General features: G+C 37.4%; 2 protein-coding genes across 6 annotated transcripts in view; one reads left to right on the top strand and one right to left on the bottom strand.

Annotated features, from left to right (window-relative positions):
* TBCE (tubulin folding cofactor E) overlaps nucleotides 1-13963 on the top strand; it is a 50772-nt gene extending 36809 nt beyond the window's left edge. For both annotated transcript variants that reach the window (XM_038132440.1, XM_038132441.1), the window contains exons 6-17: nucleotides 189-288; nucleotides 2052-2154; nucleotides 6146-6222; nucleotides 6473-6568; nucleotides 7186-7250; nucleotides 7332-7396; nucleotides 7844-7996; nucleotides 8764-8917; nucleotides 9375-9443; nucleotides 10482-10541; nucleotides 11886-11977; nucleotides 12226-13963. In XM_038132440.1, coding sequence (XP_037988368.1) covers nucleotides 189-288; nucleotides 2052-2154; nucleotides 6146-6222; nucleotides 6473-6568; nucleotides 7186-7250; nucleotides 7332-7396; nucleotides 7844-7996; nucleotides 8764-8917; nucleotides 9375-9443; nucleotides 10482-10541; nucleotides 11886-11977; nucleotides 12226-12318 — 1127 coding nt within the window. In that variant the 3' untranslated portion in view covers nucleotides 12319-13963. The remainder of the gene's footprint in view (nucleotides 1-188; nucleotides 289-2051; nucleotides 2155-6145; nucleotides 6223-6472; nucleotides 6569-7185; nucleotides 7251-7331; nucleotides 7397-7843; nucleotides 7997-8763; nucleotides 8918-9374; nucleotides 9444-10481; nucleotides 10542-11885; nucleotides 11978-12225) is intronic.
* The window catches only part of B3GALNT2 (beta-1,3-N-acetylgalactosaminyltransferase 2), a 28030-nt gene continuing 21388 nt past the window's right edge, over nucleotides 13008-19649 (bottom strand). For 3 of the 4 annotated variants that reach the window (XM_038132445.1, XM_038132443.1, XM_038132444.1), the window contains exons 8-12: nucleotides 18298-18481; nucleotides 16668-16793; nucleotides 14521-14680; nucleotides 14052-14108; nucleotides 13008-13685 (exon numbers count right to left, since the gene is read on the bottom strand). In XM_038132445.1, coding sequence (XP_037988373.1) covers nucleotides 13551-13685; nucleotides 14052-14108; nucleotides 14521-14680; nucleotides 16668-16793; nucleotides 18298-18481 — 662 coding nt within the window. In that variant the 3' untranslated portion in view covers nucleotides 13008-13550. The remainder of the gene's footprint in view (nucleotides 13686-14051; nucleotides 14109-14520; nucleotides 14681-16667; nucleotides 16794-18297; nucleotides 18482-19649) is intronic. The other variant, XM_038132442.1, reaches the window with a different exon arrangement.

The following is a 19649-nucleotide window of genomic DNA, read 5'->3' as shown; positions in this document are numbered from 1 at the left end:
TAAGATCTTTTATAAAACTATAACCCATTTCCATACCACAAATCAAAATAAAATTTGCTGTAACTGAGCAGTGCCATCCCTTAGTGTAATCTATTTCTCTTTGATTCAAAACAAAACCCTAATTCTAATTCTGAAAAAAGGAAGTTCAGTTTTGAGATAAGTTTACTTTTCTTAACAAGAAATTTCAGATATGAGGCATATAAACCTATCAAAAAATCTGATATTATCTTGGGAGACTGTAGTAGCTATTGCTTCTCAAGTTCGAAATCTGGAAACACTTAATGTCAGGTATAAATATTCATATTTGGGTTTCTCTTCCTTTGGGGTAGGAACAAAAACCAAGAGGCTCTGGATTCAGCTTTCTAAATGTAACTGGATACAACAAGACTCATTCTAATGGGAGCTAAGGTTTTTTTTGTGTTTTTTAAATCCTGTTTTTAAGCAACTGCTTAAGTTGTGGGCTGCAGTGTGGGCTATATTTTTCTGACATCTGTATTCAAGAAGCGCCCTAGGAGTTCAACTTCTGTGTAAGACTAAGTTCTGGAGAACATTTTCTTCAAAGTTTTAAGACTTATCTTTCTTATCTTTGTTTTTTTTTTTATTTTTTATTTTTTATTCTTGATACATTCTGGCTGCTCAAGCAGGTCTGCATTTAAGAACCCACTTTTGTTTAGCCAACTGTGTCTTGACACTAAACTTAATTATCCATAATGCTTTAATTTTCCCAAACCTTGGTCTATTTCTGTCCTAAAATGATGCTGATAAGAAACTGTTAAGACCATGGTGACAGATCTAGGGGAAAATTTCTTGTCCAGTGATGGCATTGGAAAAGGAAGGAGGATGTTGTTAAATAAAGCTCCAATTCTATTGAAACAAGAAAATTCATAAAATAATTCCAAAATAAAGGACATTTCTAGTACACACCTATACACTGAAATTGGCACATGCCACAGGAATTTTCTTTTGTGAAGTAACACAATGGATTAGGTAGCAGCCTAAATCACCAGTTTATTTATTTATTCTTATCATTAATGTGACAAAAATGTATTTTTAAAATGGCTGTAAGTGTTCCATTTTCTTCAATATTTAGCAATGAACAGCTGTTTGCAACCTGGGTGCTATTTGTAACTGTAACTTTGCCTAGAGTGTATCATGATTTATTGTTATCAGCATGCATGAGAATACAGAGACATTTATTTTAATTCACCCAGAATAATTTTTTCAGTTTTTCATTGTTGAGAAATGTACTCTAGACTGAAGGGTTTTCAGAAGTTATTTGTGAAAAAAATGGAAAACAAAATGAGATTGATGCTGGAATCTGATGCTTACAACTATAAACTGATATAGTCTGAATCAGTATTTTCTTTAAAAAAGAAAGAAGGTAAATCTGTAACTGATTTTTTTTTTGTGCATGGAATGTTGGAAGAATAAAAGTGATTAACCGTCCACCAGCTCTCTATGTGGAAATTTTACCCATAAGTATGTAACTCTAAACTACATTGAGAGGTTTTTATGAGAATAAAAAGGTAGATTAGGCCTTAGGAAAGAAATAAAAACTTCTTTTTCAGGGTGAATAATGAAAACTGATTTGAAGACTGCAGATTTGAGAATCTTTATCTTTTCTTCTTTGTAGTGATACTTACCTATTGAGAGGGGATTTTACAGACTTCTATTTTGCTGGGATCTGGATAGTCATGTAGGCTCCTCATTTTCAGTCAACACTAAGGAGTGTAAGCCCAAGCTCTGGCTTTGTTTCATTTAATATTAATGAAAATCATTCTTTTCATGTTGAAAACTTAGTGAAAGAGGCCACAGAGGAATAAATATGCATTCTTGAATAAATATGCAATCTGGAACCAGGAAAGTAAATTAGGAAAGAGTATGTTTGAATATAACTAGAAATATATTTTATTATATTTTAAAATATGTGACATCTTGGCACTGATTTTAATTTTTGGAGGATGTAAATTTCTTTTTCTTTAATGTGTATCTCCAAACTAATGACTTAAATAAATGTGATTATTCATTATGCAAATATTTTTTTAATGCAGTGAAAACAAAATGAGATTTCCATCTACATCAACTTTTACATCCAGTGCATTTTCAAACTTGAAGATTCTGGCTCTTAATCAAACTGAAATAACATGGACAGAGGTAATAGCCTTTCCTGATTTTTTAAAAATTTAATATGATTAGGTTTCCGAGGCAAGGGAAGCACAATAAACATTTGTGCACTGTATTCTTCTACTGAAATGAAATCATTCTTAGAAAAGGTGCTGTGGGGTAACTGTGTTAGTTACATACTGGCTAATGTACTTCCTACATAATGAAGGAAGCAATATTGGCATAGGAGTCTAGTTAGAAACATTTTACTTCATCTTCATCTGTAAGTTGCCAAATCAAAAAAAAGCAGTTGGAGTACAATATAGCTTCGTGTCCCAAAGTTTTTTTTAAGTGAAAACTTTTTGGTTCCTGGTAGCTGTTGAAGATTTACATGTTATTCTCTGTATGCAATAGAACAAATGCAAATAGAAAGAAAATATCTCCTTATGCTGAGAAAACCTTTGTTTTGGCATTGCTTTGCATCAGCAGGAGACCGATTGGTATCTTTGCCCATACTGATGGTTCTTGAACCACATGATGCCTGGTTATTGGCAGCACAGAGCAGAGGAAAAACAAAGCTCTGACTTGTTTCAGACACTGAAACGTGTGCACACTTAAATGACTCTCTCCTGGTATGATGTCTTATTAGGAATGATTTCAACTAGTTAGCAGTGGGCCTTTGTTCAGAGATGGGGCTTAGGACGTGCATCTCAGTGTCATGTTACTTAGAATAGCTTCTAAATTCCAAACTTATTTGGATTTCTCAGGGTCAGATTTTATAGTACTGCATTGTAAAATTACATGACTTTTCAGATTTCAGCTACCAGCTGCTATCCAGTAAAAGACACTTAACAAAACAGGGGCTTGAATAGAAAGAAGCTTCTTCATTCTCTTGTCTTGCAGCAGGATTAGAGGAAGGTCACTGCTGTGGTTTTGTTTAGTGTCCATTCACTGTGCTCTTAAAACTGCCTGTGGGATTTATGGCAGGACAGTTGATAATCCTTCCATAGTAGCAGCAATATGAATGGTGAAGGGAATGGAAGAATTAAGTGGCTGCAAACACTTGAAATGTCACCTAGTGCTCATCAGAGTAAATCTGTGCATTGCGGTGTTTAAAATGTTGTCACCTGCCAGTGGCTGTCCTTCATCCCTCTATGGGGGGGCTGAAAGGCTGGCTGGAGCCATGGCTGCAGATTAGAGTTCTTCAGGGCCAACTTAATTGCAGTGAGAAAGCCCCAGCTTAGCCAGAGCAATTTAAAATTATGCAGCTTTTGTATTTTTTCTTTTTTTTGAAACTCTGCTTTAGCTGATGATTTGTTATTGGCCATAAAGACATCTTTGGTTCCAAAATCTGTTTTATAAATTTGTTCCAATTCATTCCCTGTAAGTTAGGAGACATAAGCCTGTGCTTGAAAGCAATGTTCCAGGGCAAACAAAAGGGGAAAAATGAAGGCATGTGCCTGACATCAGTACTTTGTGAACAAACTACTTGAAAATGTCACTGCTTAAGCTCTGAGGGGAACTACTTGAAAATTCAACTTTCAAATAGAAAATAGTAATGGATATAATCCAAGCAAATGAGAAATACATTTAAATTGTCAATGGGGATCTAAGCAAAAGTCTTAGGAGTGTTTTTAATTTTAATTAAAACATTTTAATGGTGAACGGCATTTCAAAATTACTTCTTGTTATATGTAAGAATATATGGCATTGGGATGGTTATGCTTGGGGTTTTTTTTAGTTTCTTCCTCTGTTTTAAAGTATTTTTCACAGGAGAAGGATATGCTGAACTGTTATGCAGTAATACATAGCTCCACATTCACATGCCTTGAGCATCAGTTTTCAGAAGGAATTTTTTCATTAGTATATGATTTGCATATATCTAAATACTTCTGAGATTATTAGTATATCAGTAAAAGAGCTTATTACTGTAGAAATGTTGATTGATTGTTCAAAACATAACATATAACTTTCAAGGAAGAAAAATGTCCTGTAAAATAACTTAGTTATTTTAGTTAGTTATTTTAAGTTAGCAGCCATTGACTTAGAAATTGAATTAATGCATTTGAGTGTAATGAATTTGTATTTATGGCTCCAAACCCTTTCTTTCTTATTCAGCATTTAAATCATGTTATATTTGTGATTCTGTTTTCAAACTAAGATTTTGTATTTATAATATAATCTACTATTATACAGGGTAAAAGAAAAATCTGGGTTAGAACAGAAGTGCAGGATCATGCTTCTGACACTAGCAAGTAGCAGCAGGTAGTTGGGAAAAATTCTAGGCAAAGGGTAAGCACATGGTAAGAGCTTCTTAGAAAGTAACCTGGAATTGTGTGGCTTTGTGAGCTCAAGACTATATACCTCTAATTAATATTTGTGGATTTTTTTTGTTCCATGATTTATCTAACTGTATTAAGAATCCATTTGAAAATTTTGCTGTGCATATCATTTAACATAAATTCAACCTTTCTTGGGTTCTGATATTGCTGCCTGGTAATTTCATTTAGTAAGTCCCAATGGTTTATATGAAAGTAACTGAGAACAGCTATTCTCTGTTTCATGGTTTTAATTCTTGTTTAGCTTCTTTGTGCCTTTCCCAATTATATTATTTGCTTCCTGGGATAAACAGACTAAAGATACAGGAACATCATGAACTTACATGGTGACAATTGTTTCTTGTTCTCATCTTTATTTCTTTTGCAATAGCTCTTGCATTTCCATTCTTCTGGTTTTGAGCGTCAGTGGCTCTCTTCTGGGTATTTGTTACCTCCCCATCAGTTATCCACAATGAGGACCCAGTCTTTCCTGAGGGTTAATTCACAGCGTCAGATCTGTGAACTTTTGTTTCTGAGGAAGCTATTTTAAGCAGTAGCTGGAAATTTGGCAATTTGAGTTTTTTGGAATCGTGCTGTGACCTATCATTTAGCAATTTCCTAGTCATATTGAAAAATCTTCAGATATTTTAAGTTTGTGCAGTTTTTTTAATCATCCATCCATTCATCCCAGTGCTGGGATGTTGTGGGGCAATCTGTTACTGAACATGTGCCTCATTTCTCTTGACTCTCTACATTTCTTGTCATGTTTCTTCATCACCAGTGGATAACTATTTTGGTCTGTCTTGTTGACATGGAGAAACACTATCAGACTAAAGAGATGAAATATCTGTTCCCTGCTCTTGCTTTGGAACAGGAAAAGTCGTTACATCTAAGTTTGTGTTTGTGTGTTACAGATATGACAGGAGGTTGATTTTTCATGTTTTTGGGGGTGAAACAGTTGAGTTCCAAAACATAGGCTGCCTTTGGAGGAGATCGCAGTGTTTATCCTTGGCATGGTGTCTATTATGAGTCAGTTATATAGACCTGCAGCTGGATGGATTCATGCTGTGTAAAGTTAAAGAAAACTGTAAAACTTTTATGCAATTTCAGGGAATAAGATCTAAAACAAAAGTATCTTTGTTCATCTTGTAGCCCTTTTTGAATTAATTTATTTTCTTTAGAGAACTTTAAATCTTCAGGATGTGTTGAATTCATGCAATTCTTGGCTTTTAGTGGGTTATAGGCTGGCACAGTCGCAACACAGAAAAGGCTTCAAGCTCTGAAAAATTAATGTATTAAAATATTCTGTCAGATGTGTTATGTGTATTAGCTATACACATAGATTCTGGAACTTCTGCACATGTATAAAGTTTGTACAGCCAATTCCTCACCTCATCATAGGGAATACCTTGTTACTTCAACTCACTGGATGAATTAACTCAGTTTCCAGGTCACTCAGTTTCCAGTCTCAGCTGTGAGGGTGGCCACAAGCCTGGAACTTACAGTCGGGTGACTGCAGAACCCCTTTGATGTCATCTGTGCTGGTAGATCCGGGCACAGGAGAGCCATCTGTAAGAAAGGGAAGACTAGGAAATCTTTTGTAATTGTTCCTCTGGTTTGGGGAGCCATAGCTTGTTCTGAACACATTTAGAGCAAATTTGAATGAAATATAATTTCTGAAATATTCCTGTCTTTTGTTATATTAAATAAAGTTTTGCTCTTAGGTTCTTCTTTGTGCTCAAGGATGGCCAGTACTTGAAGAGTTGTACCTTTCTTCTAATAATATTACAGTTTTGGAAAGGTGAGTAACATGAGTCAGTCAGTTGTTAGCCACGGGTGTACCACAAAGTTGCACAGCACATAAAGTTACATTCCTGTAGCATTTACATCACCACAACAATAATTGATGCAAATTTCACGTGATGTATTTCAGATCTTTTATAAATGTGCACAATTGTGTGCATGCAGTTATATACTTAGGAAAATAGTATTTTCACTGGCCAATTAATTTTAAATACTCTGTTTTCTGTTTGTTTTTTCCAATATATCAGGCCTGATAATGTCCTGCAGACCCTGAAGTTGTTAGACCTTTCAGACAACCAGATACTGGATGGAAATCAGCTGCATCTCATAGCACAGCTCCCCAGGTAGCTGTAAACAAATTTGCTGGAAATTCTTTGTCCTAGATATTCATCTCCGTAGTCCTTGTTGGCTGAAATATGATAGTATTGATGTTGCATGAAAGATTAATGAGATCTTGAAATAGAGGCATTTTGCCCTCTTGAGGAGAGTAACTGCATTATTTAGTTGAGCTATTTTAATATAATCTTGCTTTTGTTGTACAATAACACATTCTTCAGCTGTGTGTTATTAGGTTTTCATTATACACTTAGGAAATGAAAGTGATTTACCACATTTTGCTAATTTGCAGAATTATCATCTTTCCCTGTACACCAAAACAGCAGCCATGATTTTCAGTAGCCACAACCTAATTAAAAAAAATCATTTAGAAAATCACACATTTTAAATCCAGGAGCTATTCTGAAAGTTTGAAATTGTTGCACTTACTCGCTGAAAATTTAATTCCCTAAACACAGCTGTGGTCTGGCTACTGCCTTTGAGGCTGCTTTTCATTTGTCAGTGATGCTGCACCACATCAAAAGATGCCAATCTTTACTAAGAAAAGAAAAAAAATCAGGTTGTATCTCTTTGCAAAAAACTTCCTGTGCCACATACAGTGATCATTGTATCTATTACATTTCAGATTAGAACAGCTAATACTTAGAAACACTGGGATATCTTCTATACACTTTCCTGATGCTGGATTTGGTATGTAAAAGAAGTAATTTGTTTATAGTTTTATTCTGTTTATTTAAAGTTTTCACTGTTTTCTTGTTACTCTTTTCCTAGGATGCAAAACTAAAATGTTTCCTTCGCTAAGACGCCTTGCAATAAATGACAATAAAATATCACAGGTAGGTTAGATTGTGATGGTTTCACATTTTGTAAATAAATGCATCTTTGTTTAAGAATAACTTTAAGTTTGCTTTTTAAAATTTTCTTTTATTTTATGTATAAGATTCTGAGATAACTATTGAACTCTTTGGTCAATACAGAGGCATAGTTTAAAATGTAAAAATATTTCTTAACAGCTAAAAAACACGTTTATGTTATGGCAGCTGCCTTGTAATTCCTCTCACAGAATTCTAATGATCTAAAGTTCTAATTCCTTGTTTTGGTTTGGTTTTTAATTAAATGGAGTGCAGTTCTTTCCTTAGCTACATGAACAGGATCCAGGTACTTGGTTCAGGTGAACAAAAGCATTTTTCCAGTCATGTTTGTTGTACAGGAAGAGTCAGTGTTACCAGGTACTGTTCTGAAATATTTATATTTCCTCAAAATACTCTTCCCTTCCATTTCAGTGGTCATCTATCAATGAGCTTGATAAACTGCCAAGTTTGAGGGCACTGCAGTGTAACAATAACCCCTTCATGGACACAGAGAAGAACCCAGAGACCCTGAAACAGCTCATTATTGCCAAGATAAGTCAGTTGGAGGTTTTGAACAACTGTGAGGTGTGTGGTATTTCAGCAAATGAGTCTGGCAAAAATTTTAAATCACTGCCTGAGGAATTGTTTTCAGATTCTTTTAAGATTATTGGTTGTTAGGGTGCAGGAAAAGTAAAGTGCCAACTAATCCATCCCCTTGTCAGTGGGGCAGTCACAAGCTCAGTACAAGACTGAGCCCTCTTTGCGAACATTGCTGACTTAGTGGGGACTTGGACAAGATGGGTCAATGGTGGTTTTTTTCGGTGCCTGAATTATGTTGAAGTTGCAGGACTGTTAACAAAAAACCATACTCTTAAAAGAAAGAAAAAATAGAAAAAGCAGCATAGTCAGATCTGTTTCAGTGACACCAATGCCAACATTTGCCTTCCACAATAGAAAAATATCATAATCCACACCAAATCAAACTTTCAGCAAATGTTTATCAGAAAGGAGAGCAGAAGCAGCATCTGATCCATTGCTACAGAAAACATCCTTACATCATCATATACAGCAAAATCTTTGCTTAGATATTCATTTATGGTTCAGTGAGTACAGAGAGGGGCTTTAGGACTCCTAATAAAATATACTGAATATATGGATCACTCGGTATTTGGAGACATGGTTTGTAAGATTCTTGGTAGCATTGAAACATACTCAACATCAAGTAAGACCAAGGAGTCTGTGGCATTGATTAGATTTTATTCTCTGGAAAGTTTAGAATTGTATTATAAGTTATATAATCATAATATAAGTTATATAATTATATATTATGTGCCATTCCTGTGTCAGTACAGATCCTTCCTGCTGAAAGAAGAGGAGCAGAGCTTGATTATCGCAAAATATTTGGAAAGGACTGGCTAGAAGCTGGTGGGCATTGGAACCCAGAGAAAAACAAACCAAGTGAAGAATTTCTTGCTGCCCATCCCAGATACCCAACACTTTGTCTTAGTAAGTACAAGCAGAGTACAGTTGCATTTCCTCACCTGTGGCATTGTGGCAGCACTGGTTTGGTCTGTTTTCAATTTCTCTTCCCCTTGGTGTTTTTTCCACGTGCTGCTACAGCCTTAGGAAAGCCCATGCATTGGCAAGCCTGTGTGCCAGTGGGCTTTTGCACAGAACTGCACCCTTTGGGGCACTGCTGCCTCAGGAACTCAGGCTCCTGGCCTTATAGACCCCAGCACCTGTGTGCATCCATCCATTCAGTAGCTCTCTCAGCAGTGGGAATGTTAAGCAGCACCGCCCTGAATGCTGTAGCAGCTGGACAAGGCTCACGTGTACAGCACTGCGTGGTGCAGGAGCCACCGCGGCTGTGCCGAGGGAACTCCTGCCTGATCCTGCACCACAGTGGTCCTAGGTCTTGAGGTTTACTCTTTGAAGGGTTCTACATGTGCTTTTCTTCCAACAGAATATGGAGCACCTGAAGAAGGAGAACTGAAGGGACAACAGCCTTTGACTCTGAAAAATCAGCTCCTGAGTAAGAGGCCAGAAATGGTCAAAATTGTTCCTTCTGCATTTAGAATATTTTATGAGCTGAGTGTCTCCTAGGTGTATATGGAGAACAAAAAGTTCCAGCCTGTAATTCTGATTTTCTGAACTGTCTCAGTGAGTTTGACTGGAAAGCTGATTCTGCGCACTCTCTCATTTCCCCCCTCAACCCAAGCCAAATGATTTTCTCAATTGAGATTTAATGGAGAACAAAGGTTATTGATACTCCATTCTGGCAGTGTGAATGGTTTCTTTACAGAAGATATCTCAGGTTTTAATCTCAACAGCTGCTCTGTTTCCTGATAATACCTTTTTTATAACTTCTTAACTTTAGGACAGACAAGAAAAATATGAGTAGCTTTGGTATTTGGGGCTGTCTACATATTTAATCTAGGTTACATCCTCGACTTGCAAATTCATGTAGCTGTGTTCCCCAGCTGATAGAAGAACTGAAACTTTTTACTCCATGGGCAAAATAGTATTTTAAGGCATTGAATTCTAATGCATTTAGGTGGAAGACTAAATAGAACAAGGAATCTTATTGGCTAGACATAACATAAACCTTTGTTTAGGGATAAGTCTTTTAATCCCCGTAAAATAATTAGGCTAATGATGTCCTTTGAAAGTCTTTGTATGGTGCTTTTGAGAGGACCAAAAGCCTGTTTTAAACTGAATAAGCAATTTCCATTCTACTGTGGGTTATTTTTTTAAAATGAAATAGAAATTAAGCATTTTAAAGTAAATACTCATTTTGACCAAAAAAATTTTTAATCTTTAAGCATTAGGGAGTCATTTCTACAATAATTGACCAAAGATGAATAAAAACTTGGTTATTTTCATTAATTACGTTTTCAAATAATGACTAAATGCTATCTTAACTGCTGAGATGCAGGCTGCCTCCTAATTTTTGAGAGATCAGGCTGAGCGAAGGGGAACAATTTGTAATAAAAAGAGACTAGAAAGAGTACGCTTCTGCCAGAACAGGGCTTATTGTTCTTTCACTAATGCCTCACCCTTCTTCCTTAAGCTTTGACAATTAAGTGTCCTGAGAAACCTGAACAGAAGCCAGTGGAGAAAAAACTGCCAGGTAAGAAGTCTTGGCTTATGTTCAAGCAGTTGTTTCACTGCTCCTTTTCAAACAACTGTATTAAAGAATGGCAGCTGCCTCTGGCTTTGTCAGCTCCTGAAAGCTTTTCCTCTGTCATATAAAGAAATGACAAAGGCAGAAATTGTTTGAAAAGTCATAATTCTTCTAGCCTTCATATTTACTTTCAGTCCAGCTCAAAGATGGAAAGTTGATGCTTTGTTGTAAAGTTGATGCTCTGCTGCTGGTTTCATGTTTAATATGTCTGAGGCAATTAAAGGCCAATGAACAGGGATGAAATCCGGTGGATGTGTTTAACCAAGTAACCAGAACATGAAGTCTTAAGAGGCAACCACATAGTGTGTAAATGTAGATATTGAGGTCTAGTATCTAATCCATGAAGTTAGAAATCTAGTTCTGACCTCCATCAAATTCATCCTTTGAAGTTTTAGTGCCTGTAGTGATACTAAAATAAATAAGACCATTCTAAATTAAGCTGATGTTTTGGAAAGATGTGTCAGAATGAAGTCTGAGAGAAAAGAAGAATTCAAGCTTTATTCTAAAATAAAAATCACATTTATTATCACAAGTTGCATAAAATCAGATAGATACAGCTTTTACAAAAATGTTTGATAGAAAAATATTTGTCTAAGTACAATGTGTGGTATTACAGGAATAACTCGCTATTGCTGTGCCTTTAGATAAAGCTTCAAAAGAAGTGAAAGTTCAACCAAAATACTGAGTTTATCTATTGCAAACACAGGTATCACCTCTGGAACAAACTACATCTACTCATTCAAGATCCATTACAAAAAATACCCTTTCCTATAACTGACTTCATAGTATAAACAACTCTGCTGACAATGTGTTTGGGACTAATAACTCAATACCATTCCTAAGAATGTCACTAGTTCCACCGTGCCATTTCCTTACTTGTGCTAGGAAAGCCAATTCCTGGTAATGAGAACTGCAAGGAACAGTTGCCAGATGCAAGCAGTCAGAACCTGGCTGGTGTGTGTCCCAAAGGTCACTTGGTTTAGCATGTAGAAATGCAAACTCAAAAAAGGTAAATTACGAAGTCCTAACACTTTAATTTGGTGTATGGGATCAAAGCGCTTAATGTGTAGTAGCACATCCTGCCCTATCCACCACAGGTTAAACCATTTCCCACTTGACAGTAGCAGACATGGTTTCAGGTACCAAAGACATTATTGCAGTGTTAGAACTGAAGCAGCAATACAGCCTTTCACTGTTGCTATAAGCAAGTAAAGTGAAACACTGGTACTTTGCTACAGCTCAGTGGCAGCAGCATTTTTCTAAAAACTTTTCTTTCTCTCCCCTCTACAGAGTCTATGACTATTCAGAAGGTCAAAGGACTGCTGTATCGCCTGTTTAAAATTCCTGGTTCAGACCTGAAACTGTCCTACAAAAGTTCTAAAGTGAGTTAAAAACGGATATTGAACAACAAAATATTTCATGCTGCTAAAGGTCCATAGCATGTTCTGAAATACTATATAAAGAAATTCATTTCACTTGAGGAGAGCTGTCTTCATGCTGTAATTTAGGACCTAATTTCATTCCTGTAATATGACAGACTCTCCCTGACTGCAACTGCCTGCTATTTGGTTTACATGAAAGGATTTCAGTTTAAGTCTGATTAGTTTTTTTTTTTTCTTTCTTATTCTAGTTGGAAGGAAAAGAAGTTCAACTAGACAATGACTTAAAGCCTTTGCAGTTTTACTCAATAGAAAGTGGAGACTGTGTGTTAGTACGGTGGTAAGAGGGGACTCTTGCTGGACTGAAGGAAAAGCTGACACAAGAACTGCAGAAGAGACACACAGAGAGCCTGTGCCTGAACAGACATACAGGTGAACATGAGTTTCACACACGTGGCAGCAAAAGGGCTGTACAATGTACTTTCAGCTCCTCAACTTGATCATCAGCCTCCATGAAAACATCTGCTCATTTGCCCTACTGGAGAGATACCAAATAGTGCTTAAATGCTTCAATTAAATAAAACTCAAGGTCACCCTTTTGACAAGATTTTCTACTGCCTTCCCCCAGCATGGTGAGAATTTGTTTTACTGAACAGAGTACAGGGTTGAGTTGTGGTCCCTTCGCTGAAAAGACAAGATCAGTGCTGCACTGAGAGGCCACTTACTCTTTATTTTCACCTACATCCAACGACCTTAAAGTGAAGAAAACCCAATAGTAATTTTAGAAGGATCTAGCTTAGATGATTAAGGTCAAAATCGTGCCAGACTTTTCTTCTACCCCACAGTGTTAACATACCACATCATAAATTAGTTCTCAGCACACTGCAAGGCATTGCTATTTATTTTACAATCTTTAGCGTGCTGTTCCTCAATCTTATTTTACTTTCACTTGTGTAACCTCAGATTCATATCTAGTCAGAGTGAGCTCCCAGAAATCCCTCCTAAATCAGGCCAAGTTTGCAGTACTTGAAGATTTGGTATAAGCAAACCTTGATTTTATTTTTATCTAAAATGACAATGATATAAACAAACTAATCCCAAATCCTAGCCCCCATTGCTGTCCCTGTCCCTGCACAGATGAGGGCAGTCCTTCAGACAGCACAGAACGTGCTGCAGCAAGACTTACCAGCTGCCCTGGTGCTGAGCACAACTCTCACAGGATCCTGGAACAGCCCTATACTGAATCAAATCAGTGGTGCTTAAATTTACAAAAGACAGGCTAGCTGACATTATTATGTGCATTTATTAATTACAAGTAGGTCTCTGACTTCATATAAAAAGGATTTTTTTTTAATCTTGAACATTTTGGTTTTTGTCTGATCAACATCTACACTATAGAAAATGAATAGTATCAGTCCACTTGTAATTATCAAAAGGGATGTGCAAATATTGTTATACTTTAGTTGAAACCCAGCATTAAAAGGTACCTTAATGTTTCTTATTGTTCCAGGAATGAATCCAAATGTACACTTTTCCACAATCATTATACACTACCCTGTTTTCCAAGGCAAGTCCATCATCTTTCCTCACATCTACATGGATCTCCACACAGTTCCTTTAATCTCCAGAGCTCTCCCAGCTCCTGGGGCGAGTACTGGGGGGAAGACAGCATGCCACTCTCACATGTCTTCTCACACAACCAGAGACCATCCTGTTAAGAGAGAGAAACATTTTAATAGTTTTTCTTAGAAAGTATATAGTCTCCAACAATCTTCCCTTCCAAGAATCAGGTGTTTATTGTTTCTAGCAGCAAACATTGCACACAAAGGTCCCAAACTGATCTGCTAGACCTATTCAGAGAACTTGGGGGTGGGGGATGAAGTCTGCAGCTGGTTGTGGCAGTTTTGTAGTTTTTCTTTTAAATACATCTTTAAAAGATTTTTTTTCCCTCTGAATTCTAATTCAATGGTTATTTCAGTTCCTTTTTAAAGAAAAAAAAAAACATTTCTCCTGTTTTATGCTACTTGGAACAGCAGACATCTCTTTCTGTAAGGTCAGACAATTCCTTCAGACTTACCTGATATCGCTTGGGTCCTACAGCTGCCATCCAGATGCCCATGCTGACATCTTCACCCTGAGATAAAAATAAAAAATACAGATATGAGCACCAAGAAAGCATAAAGCATGACTGTGGCCTGGAATAAGTTGCATCATCTACCAGCAGTAAAGAATGGTAACTACAAAAACCTACGCCAGACTACTGCAGAGGTGTTAAAATAATCCTCCCACCTTTCCCATGACAATACACTGTTCTTACAAAAACAGAGTACAAAAAACAAGATTACAGCTCCAGAGGTTCTCGGTCCAATACATCTGTGCTTTGACCTAGAACAGGCACTAAGCACAGCAACCAAAAACATGGCAAAAGCCTGCATGAGCCAAGAGAACCCAACACTAACATTTGAGCAATGTTCTTTCTGACTCACCCAGTACATGCTGTTCCCCAGACCACTTTAACACAGAAAAACTGAACTAATCTTTATTACCTGATACGTTTTTAATCTTTCAGAGTTGCTTGCCAGCCACTGCACAATGTCTTTGGAGATGACATAGCCAGACCCACAAGCAAAGGCTGGATATGCAGGACTTGGATACTCCAGTTCTTGCCATTTCCCAGTTCGATCAACTGCCCAATTTAGTCTGAAACTGAAGACCATGTTAGACATGAGATGTTTTATAGGGAGTCCTCTGTGGAACCTGTGAACACTGATAACTGAAGTAATACTGATAACAAACGATTGAGAGAAAGGAGTAGGTGATCCTAATTATAGCTCCTAGTCTTATTTCTCTAGGGCACAAAGCTGAAATTGTAATTGTTGTTTGGTCTCAATCTTGGATAATAAGGGAAAGTTTACAAAACAGAAACAAAAGCAACAGTCAGATCCTCGGCATCTGCACCTTGCTGTTGGGTTTTGAACTAGGTAAGCATACACATCCTTACCTATTCTGTAACAGGCACATCTGTCTCCTGCTAATTAACCCCTTTGGTTAATCAACATGACACAAAGGCAGTGCCTCCAGCAGGCATGCAGACAGAGATGTTATGCAACCCATTTTCCTGTTAAAACTAGTGGCTGCTTAAAAATCAGGAAGCAGTACTACCTTCTCTAAGCTGTTTTCCAAATGAAGCTCAACAAAGGAGATGTTCAAAGGCTGCCATCACTGAATTACAGAAGAACTCTTCCTGGCAGTGGTGTTCTCTAAGGAAGGCTTTATTCAGACCCAGAGGCCTGCAGGAAGCAGTGTCTGTCTGCACAGTCTCCCCACACGTGGCAGAGCTCGCTGCCACACTGCACGGCGCTAAGGACCCTGTCAAACTGCCGAGTGAGGCAGTGAAAAGCATCCTGCTTTCCTTGGGAACAAGCTGCTATTGCACTCCTCTGGCCTCACAAATACTTCATGCAGTCACAGCTAAGAGTCATAACTGTGTCAATGCAGCAGGGTCTCCCCCTGGTTTACAAAGAGGTTCAGCATTGCTGATTTCCAGTCACGAGCACAAGCAGCTGAAAGCTTCAGTGAGCTACTAAGAACTGTCACCTCAGACAACAGCCCCAAAAGGGAGGAATTACAGCTGAGTGGCAGGTATGTTACCAGATTCTGCCCATTCTCAACTGAAGCTGACATGTTAAAGCACAAAGTAAATGGAAGTCTCATCTGATACCTGAATTCACTTTAAGCACAGTATCTTCCACTACAGTGAATCACAGAACTGTTCAGAGGGTTCAACACTGAGAAGCAGCTGCTTTGATAATCATTTTATACTTCCATAGTTATTTCAGTGTTGTTCCCTACACATCACACTTGCCTGACCTGAAGACTGTGACTATTAAAGAATTTACACTCAAAAATGTCACTCCTACAGAACTTTGAGATAATCACAAGATAACCAACTATTTCCCACACTTGACCACACACCTTATTAAATGACTTTATGTGTAAGCAACAGGCAGCACTGGATTTGTGAAGCAAAGCAGCAAAGGCCAGTTTTTCTTCAATGAGCAGAGGGCAACAGGAAGGCACATTGTACCATTATGCTACATTGAATGCTATAGTAGCAAAGAGCTCCTGCTATATTGGATGTCATACCAGAGCTGCAAAGCACTCCGTGGATGGAAGGGAAGATATGGGCTATTTTGATCCTCCTCGTTATTCACAAGTGTAATACAGGCTGGGAAATTTCAGTCAAAAATTTATGAATGAGATCTGCTATTTTAAACAGCAGAAGTGGGTAGCAATGCCTGAAATTCACAGATGTCACAATAAAGTGCAGGCTATAACAGAAATTTTGTTTCTCCTTTTTACCCCACTTCCTCAAGCCCACCAGAAAAATCACAGTGACATCACAAAAAATAATATTTATAGTTCTGTCCTATGTACTTTCCTTTTTACTTCACTGTATTGCTGGAAAATTCTTATTTACTCTGGAAGTTAAAGGCAACACCGGAAAGTTATTGTAAAGGACTGATTTCTGATTCTGAGATTCAAAGTTTAACACATACAGAAGTCCTGCTTTTTACAACTGGCTTCCTTAGGCATAGGAGGGGAACCCACATGAAAACAGACTCAAATCACTAAACCGTTCACTAAAAAAATGGTATCTATCTCTTAAAGGTAATTTTAAAAAACAACTTACTTTCCCCACCAAATGTTTGGCCTGTCCAATTTTTTCTGCATTATCCTGTTAAAAACAGCTTCCAAATCAATGTAACAGTCATCATCAGTCTTCAGCAACAAGTCAAAACTGGTGGATTCCACTGTCCTGTAGCCAAAAAGAAAAGTGATGAGATGCTGAGCTGCACACCACAAACTACAGACAGCATGCTCTGCAAGGGGTTTTTTGGGATGTGGGGGGGCAGCAAAAGGGAAGGAATGTCTTTGCTACCCTTGACTTTTAAATGTTTTCTCTATCGACCAAGGCTGACTGCTTCAAAAGAGATGCAGCTGTATCCTATGATGATCTTAGAACATGGACTTTGTGTATGAGTGGAAGAAAACAAATTTGAAGTTTTGTTCTCCAGGACAGATGGTGGATTTACTAATGAAACCATCCTAAGCAGTATTGACCTCAGAAGGATATGAATCCCTGCTGCTGATGGCAGCACAGCTGTTAAAAGCCACTGGCTGCACGTCAGTAGTCTACTTTCAGGACAAGACAGTCAGCTCAAGGGCAATGAGAAGTTTGTAGGTGGCAAAAAACATCTGTGGGAACAACTCTGTACTTACTCTTTCTCTGTAAAAGCACCCTTCAATTGTGAACAATGTTATCTTTACCTGTCTGAAATAGTTGAATGTGACACACATAAAATAACCAAAAAAGCTCAAGAGTCTAGGGATCATAGCTGGGTTGGTTACAGACATTTGTAAGGGTAACTTCTTATAACAAGAAGGGTATTTTTAAAAGCCTTTTATTACTAAATCTTGAAAAATTGCTAATCTGTAAGAAATTATCACAAAGATCTAAGTCTTGACATGCAAACCTCCCTTTAGAACTGAAAGCATGGTTCAGTTTTTCAGTTACATTCATAGCCATAGAATTCGTGACGTAAGTGCATAATCTTGCAAGCAACTAAAGTGAATTTTGGTTAAAGTACAACTGCCAGCGGTATTTCTTACTCCACAGCAGCATCAATTAACTGAAACAGTAGAAACTTATTGGATTAACCACAGACAATGCATTTCACTATGAAAATTCTTCCTATCAGCCTTCTGTCCCTGCTGTACACGTGCTTCCAATCTTTTCCCTCCACTCTGCACTGGTGTGGCCACATCTGGACTACAGTGTGCAATCTTAGACTCCTCAGTACAAGAGGGACACAGCCATACTGGGCACAGAGTCCAGCAAAGGCCCCTCAAGATGATTACGGGACTGCAGCAACAGCCACAAACTGAAACACTGGCCAAAAGCCATCCTTTAAAATACTAAAACTGCTACTTTTCAACTAGATACAAATGAAAAGAAATTACAAAGAGAATTTAGTTTAATTAAAATTTTTACATCTGGACTCTTGGAGCAGAAGCCTGTCTTGCCAGCTTGTGCTGATTTGAGGCACCAAGGGTCAGCATTCAGAAAAACTATAGGCACTGCCATTTTACTCACTACATGCACCCATAATTGTGAGAGAGAAATGCAACTTAATGAAGTAAATCACATTAGGCATGTATTTCATGGAACCTGTCAAGTAACATAATCTGCTAGATCATCCTGCACTACAAACAGGACCATTCCTAAGAGAAAATAAGAAAATACTTTCTTTTCTACTTACCATCGGTAGAAGTTCAGCAGTTTGGAGGGAACGTTTCTGTAAGTGTCAATCACATCTACAAAAACAATGTCATCATACACACTGCTTTCTTCCTTCAATAAAGCATCTTCCTTCTCAAGGTTTTTTATGTGACTTGCAAACCTTTCTGGGCGAGTATGGAGGCTTTTTAAAAGAGCATCACCTTCTGAAAGAAACAGCACCCATTATTAAACAAAGATGCATATCTACATATTATTTCATATTTCTCTTGGATCATACAGGGCACCTATTGACAAAATGAATCTGAAGAAGCATTCAAATTAATGGGGTTATGAAAATCCTGCAATTAATTTTAAAATTTCTACAAAATGGTTTAAGTTGCAGAACAACAAAGAAATATATTTTTGTATAAGGCCTGACACTTAAAGTTTAAAGTAAAAAAGTATTCTCTTCCTCTTCAGTAATAAAAGAATTCAACTTTCTTTTCCTTTATATAAAGAACAGTCTGGGACTTCACTATTTCTCTTACTGTAGAGTAAAATGGCCACTGTCAGTTCCTCCTAAGTATATGTATCTAGCATAAAAAAATAAACACACAAACAAACAATGCTATGCTAAATATAATCAAATAGGCATTGCTTTGATGTAGCACAGATGATCCCTGCTGAACCACATCACATAACTGCAGGTAAAAGCTAAAAATATATTGCAGATAAGGAGGTAGTTTTTGGTACTGAAGAAAAGTTTGACAAACAAGATGGAAGGGCTTTAGCACACACCTCAATTCAGGCTCCTACACAGATGACAAGAGAACAGGACTGCCCAATTGTATCAGCCCGGCCTAGCTAGAAAAGCACAGCAATAACACTCTCAAAGTCAATGCTTATGTTGGACCAATAAGAACACATTGACTCCAGTGCTATGTGGCCAAAATCCTAGAAATTGGAAAGGGCTCCTATAAAATCTCTCAACATTCTGCTGAAATAGGTGTAAAAGAGCAACAACAAGGATGGAAACTGTTTGTCCATATTGTTAAACACTGTGATACAGTACCACTAACTGCAGCAGAACTGGAAAAAAAGTGAAAAATATCAGGGAAAGATTTCATTGCATGACATTTTTTTAACTTGATTTTGGGTAACAACAAGAAGAGAGTCTAGATAAAAAGACCAAGGGATGTAAGTCAACTGGAGTGGCTGACAAAAGGCAATCACAGGAACCACATCAGGACATTGACTTCAAGCATAAAAGACTCAGGAAGAAAATATTTATACTAAAAGAAAACCTAGGGTGACTAAGTTCATGGAGACAGCACAAATTATACTCAGAAGTGTAATTTAAATTACCTGTTTTACCATAACATCAAATGTCAT

This window comes from Motacilla alba, chromosome 3, assembly GCF_015832195.1.
Source record: "Motacilla alba alba isolate MOTALB_02 chromosome 3, Motacilla_alba_V1.0_pri, whole genome shotgun sequence".
Classification (NCBI taxonomy): domain Eukaryota; kingdom Metazoa; phylum Chordata; class Aves; order Passeriformes; family Motacillidae; genus Motacilla; species Motacilla alba.
This window is presented reverse-complemented; position numbering and strand designations above follow the sequence as displayed.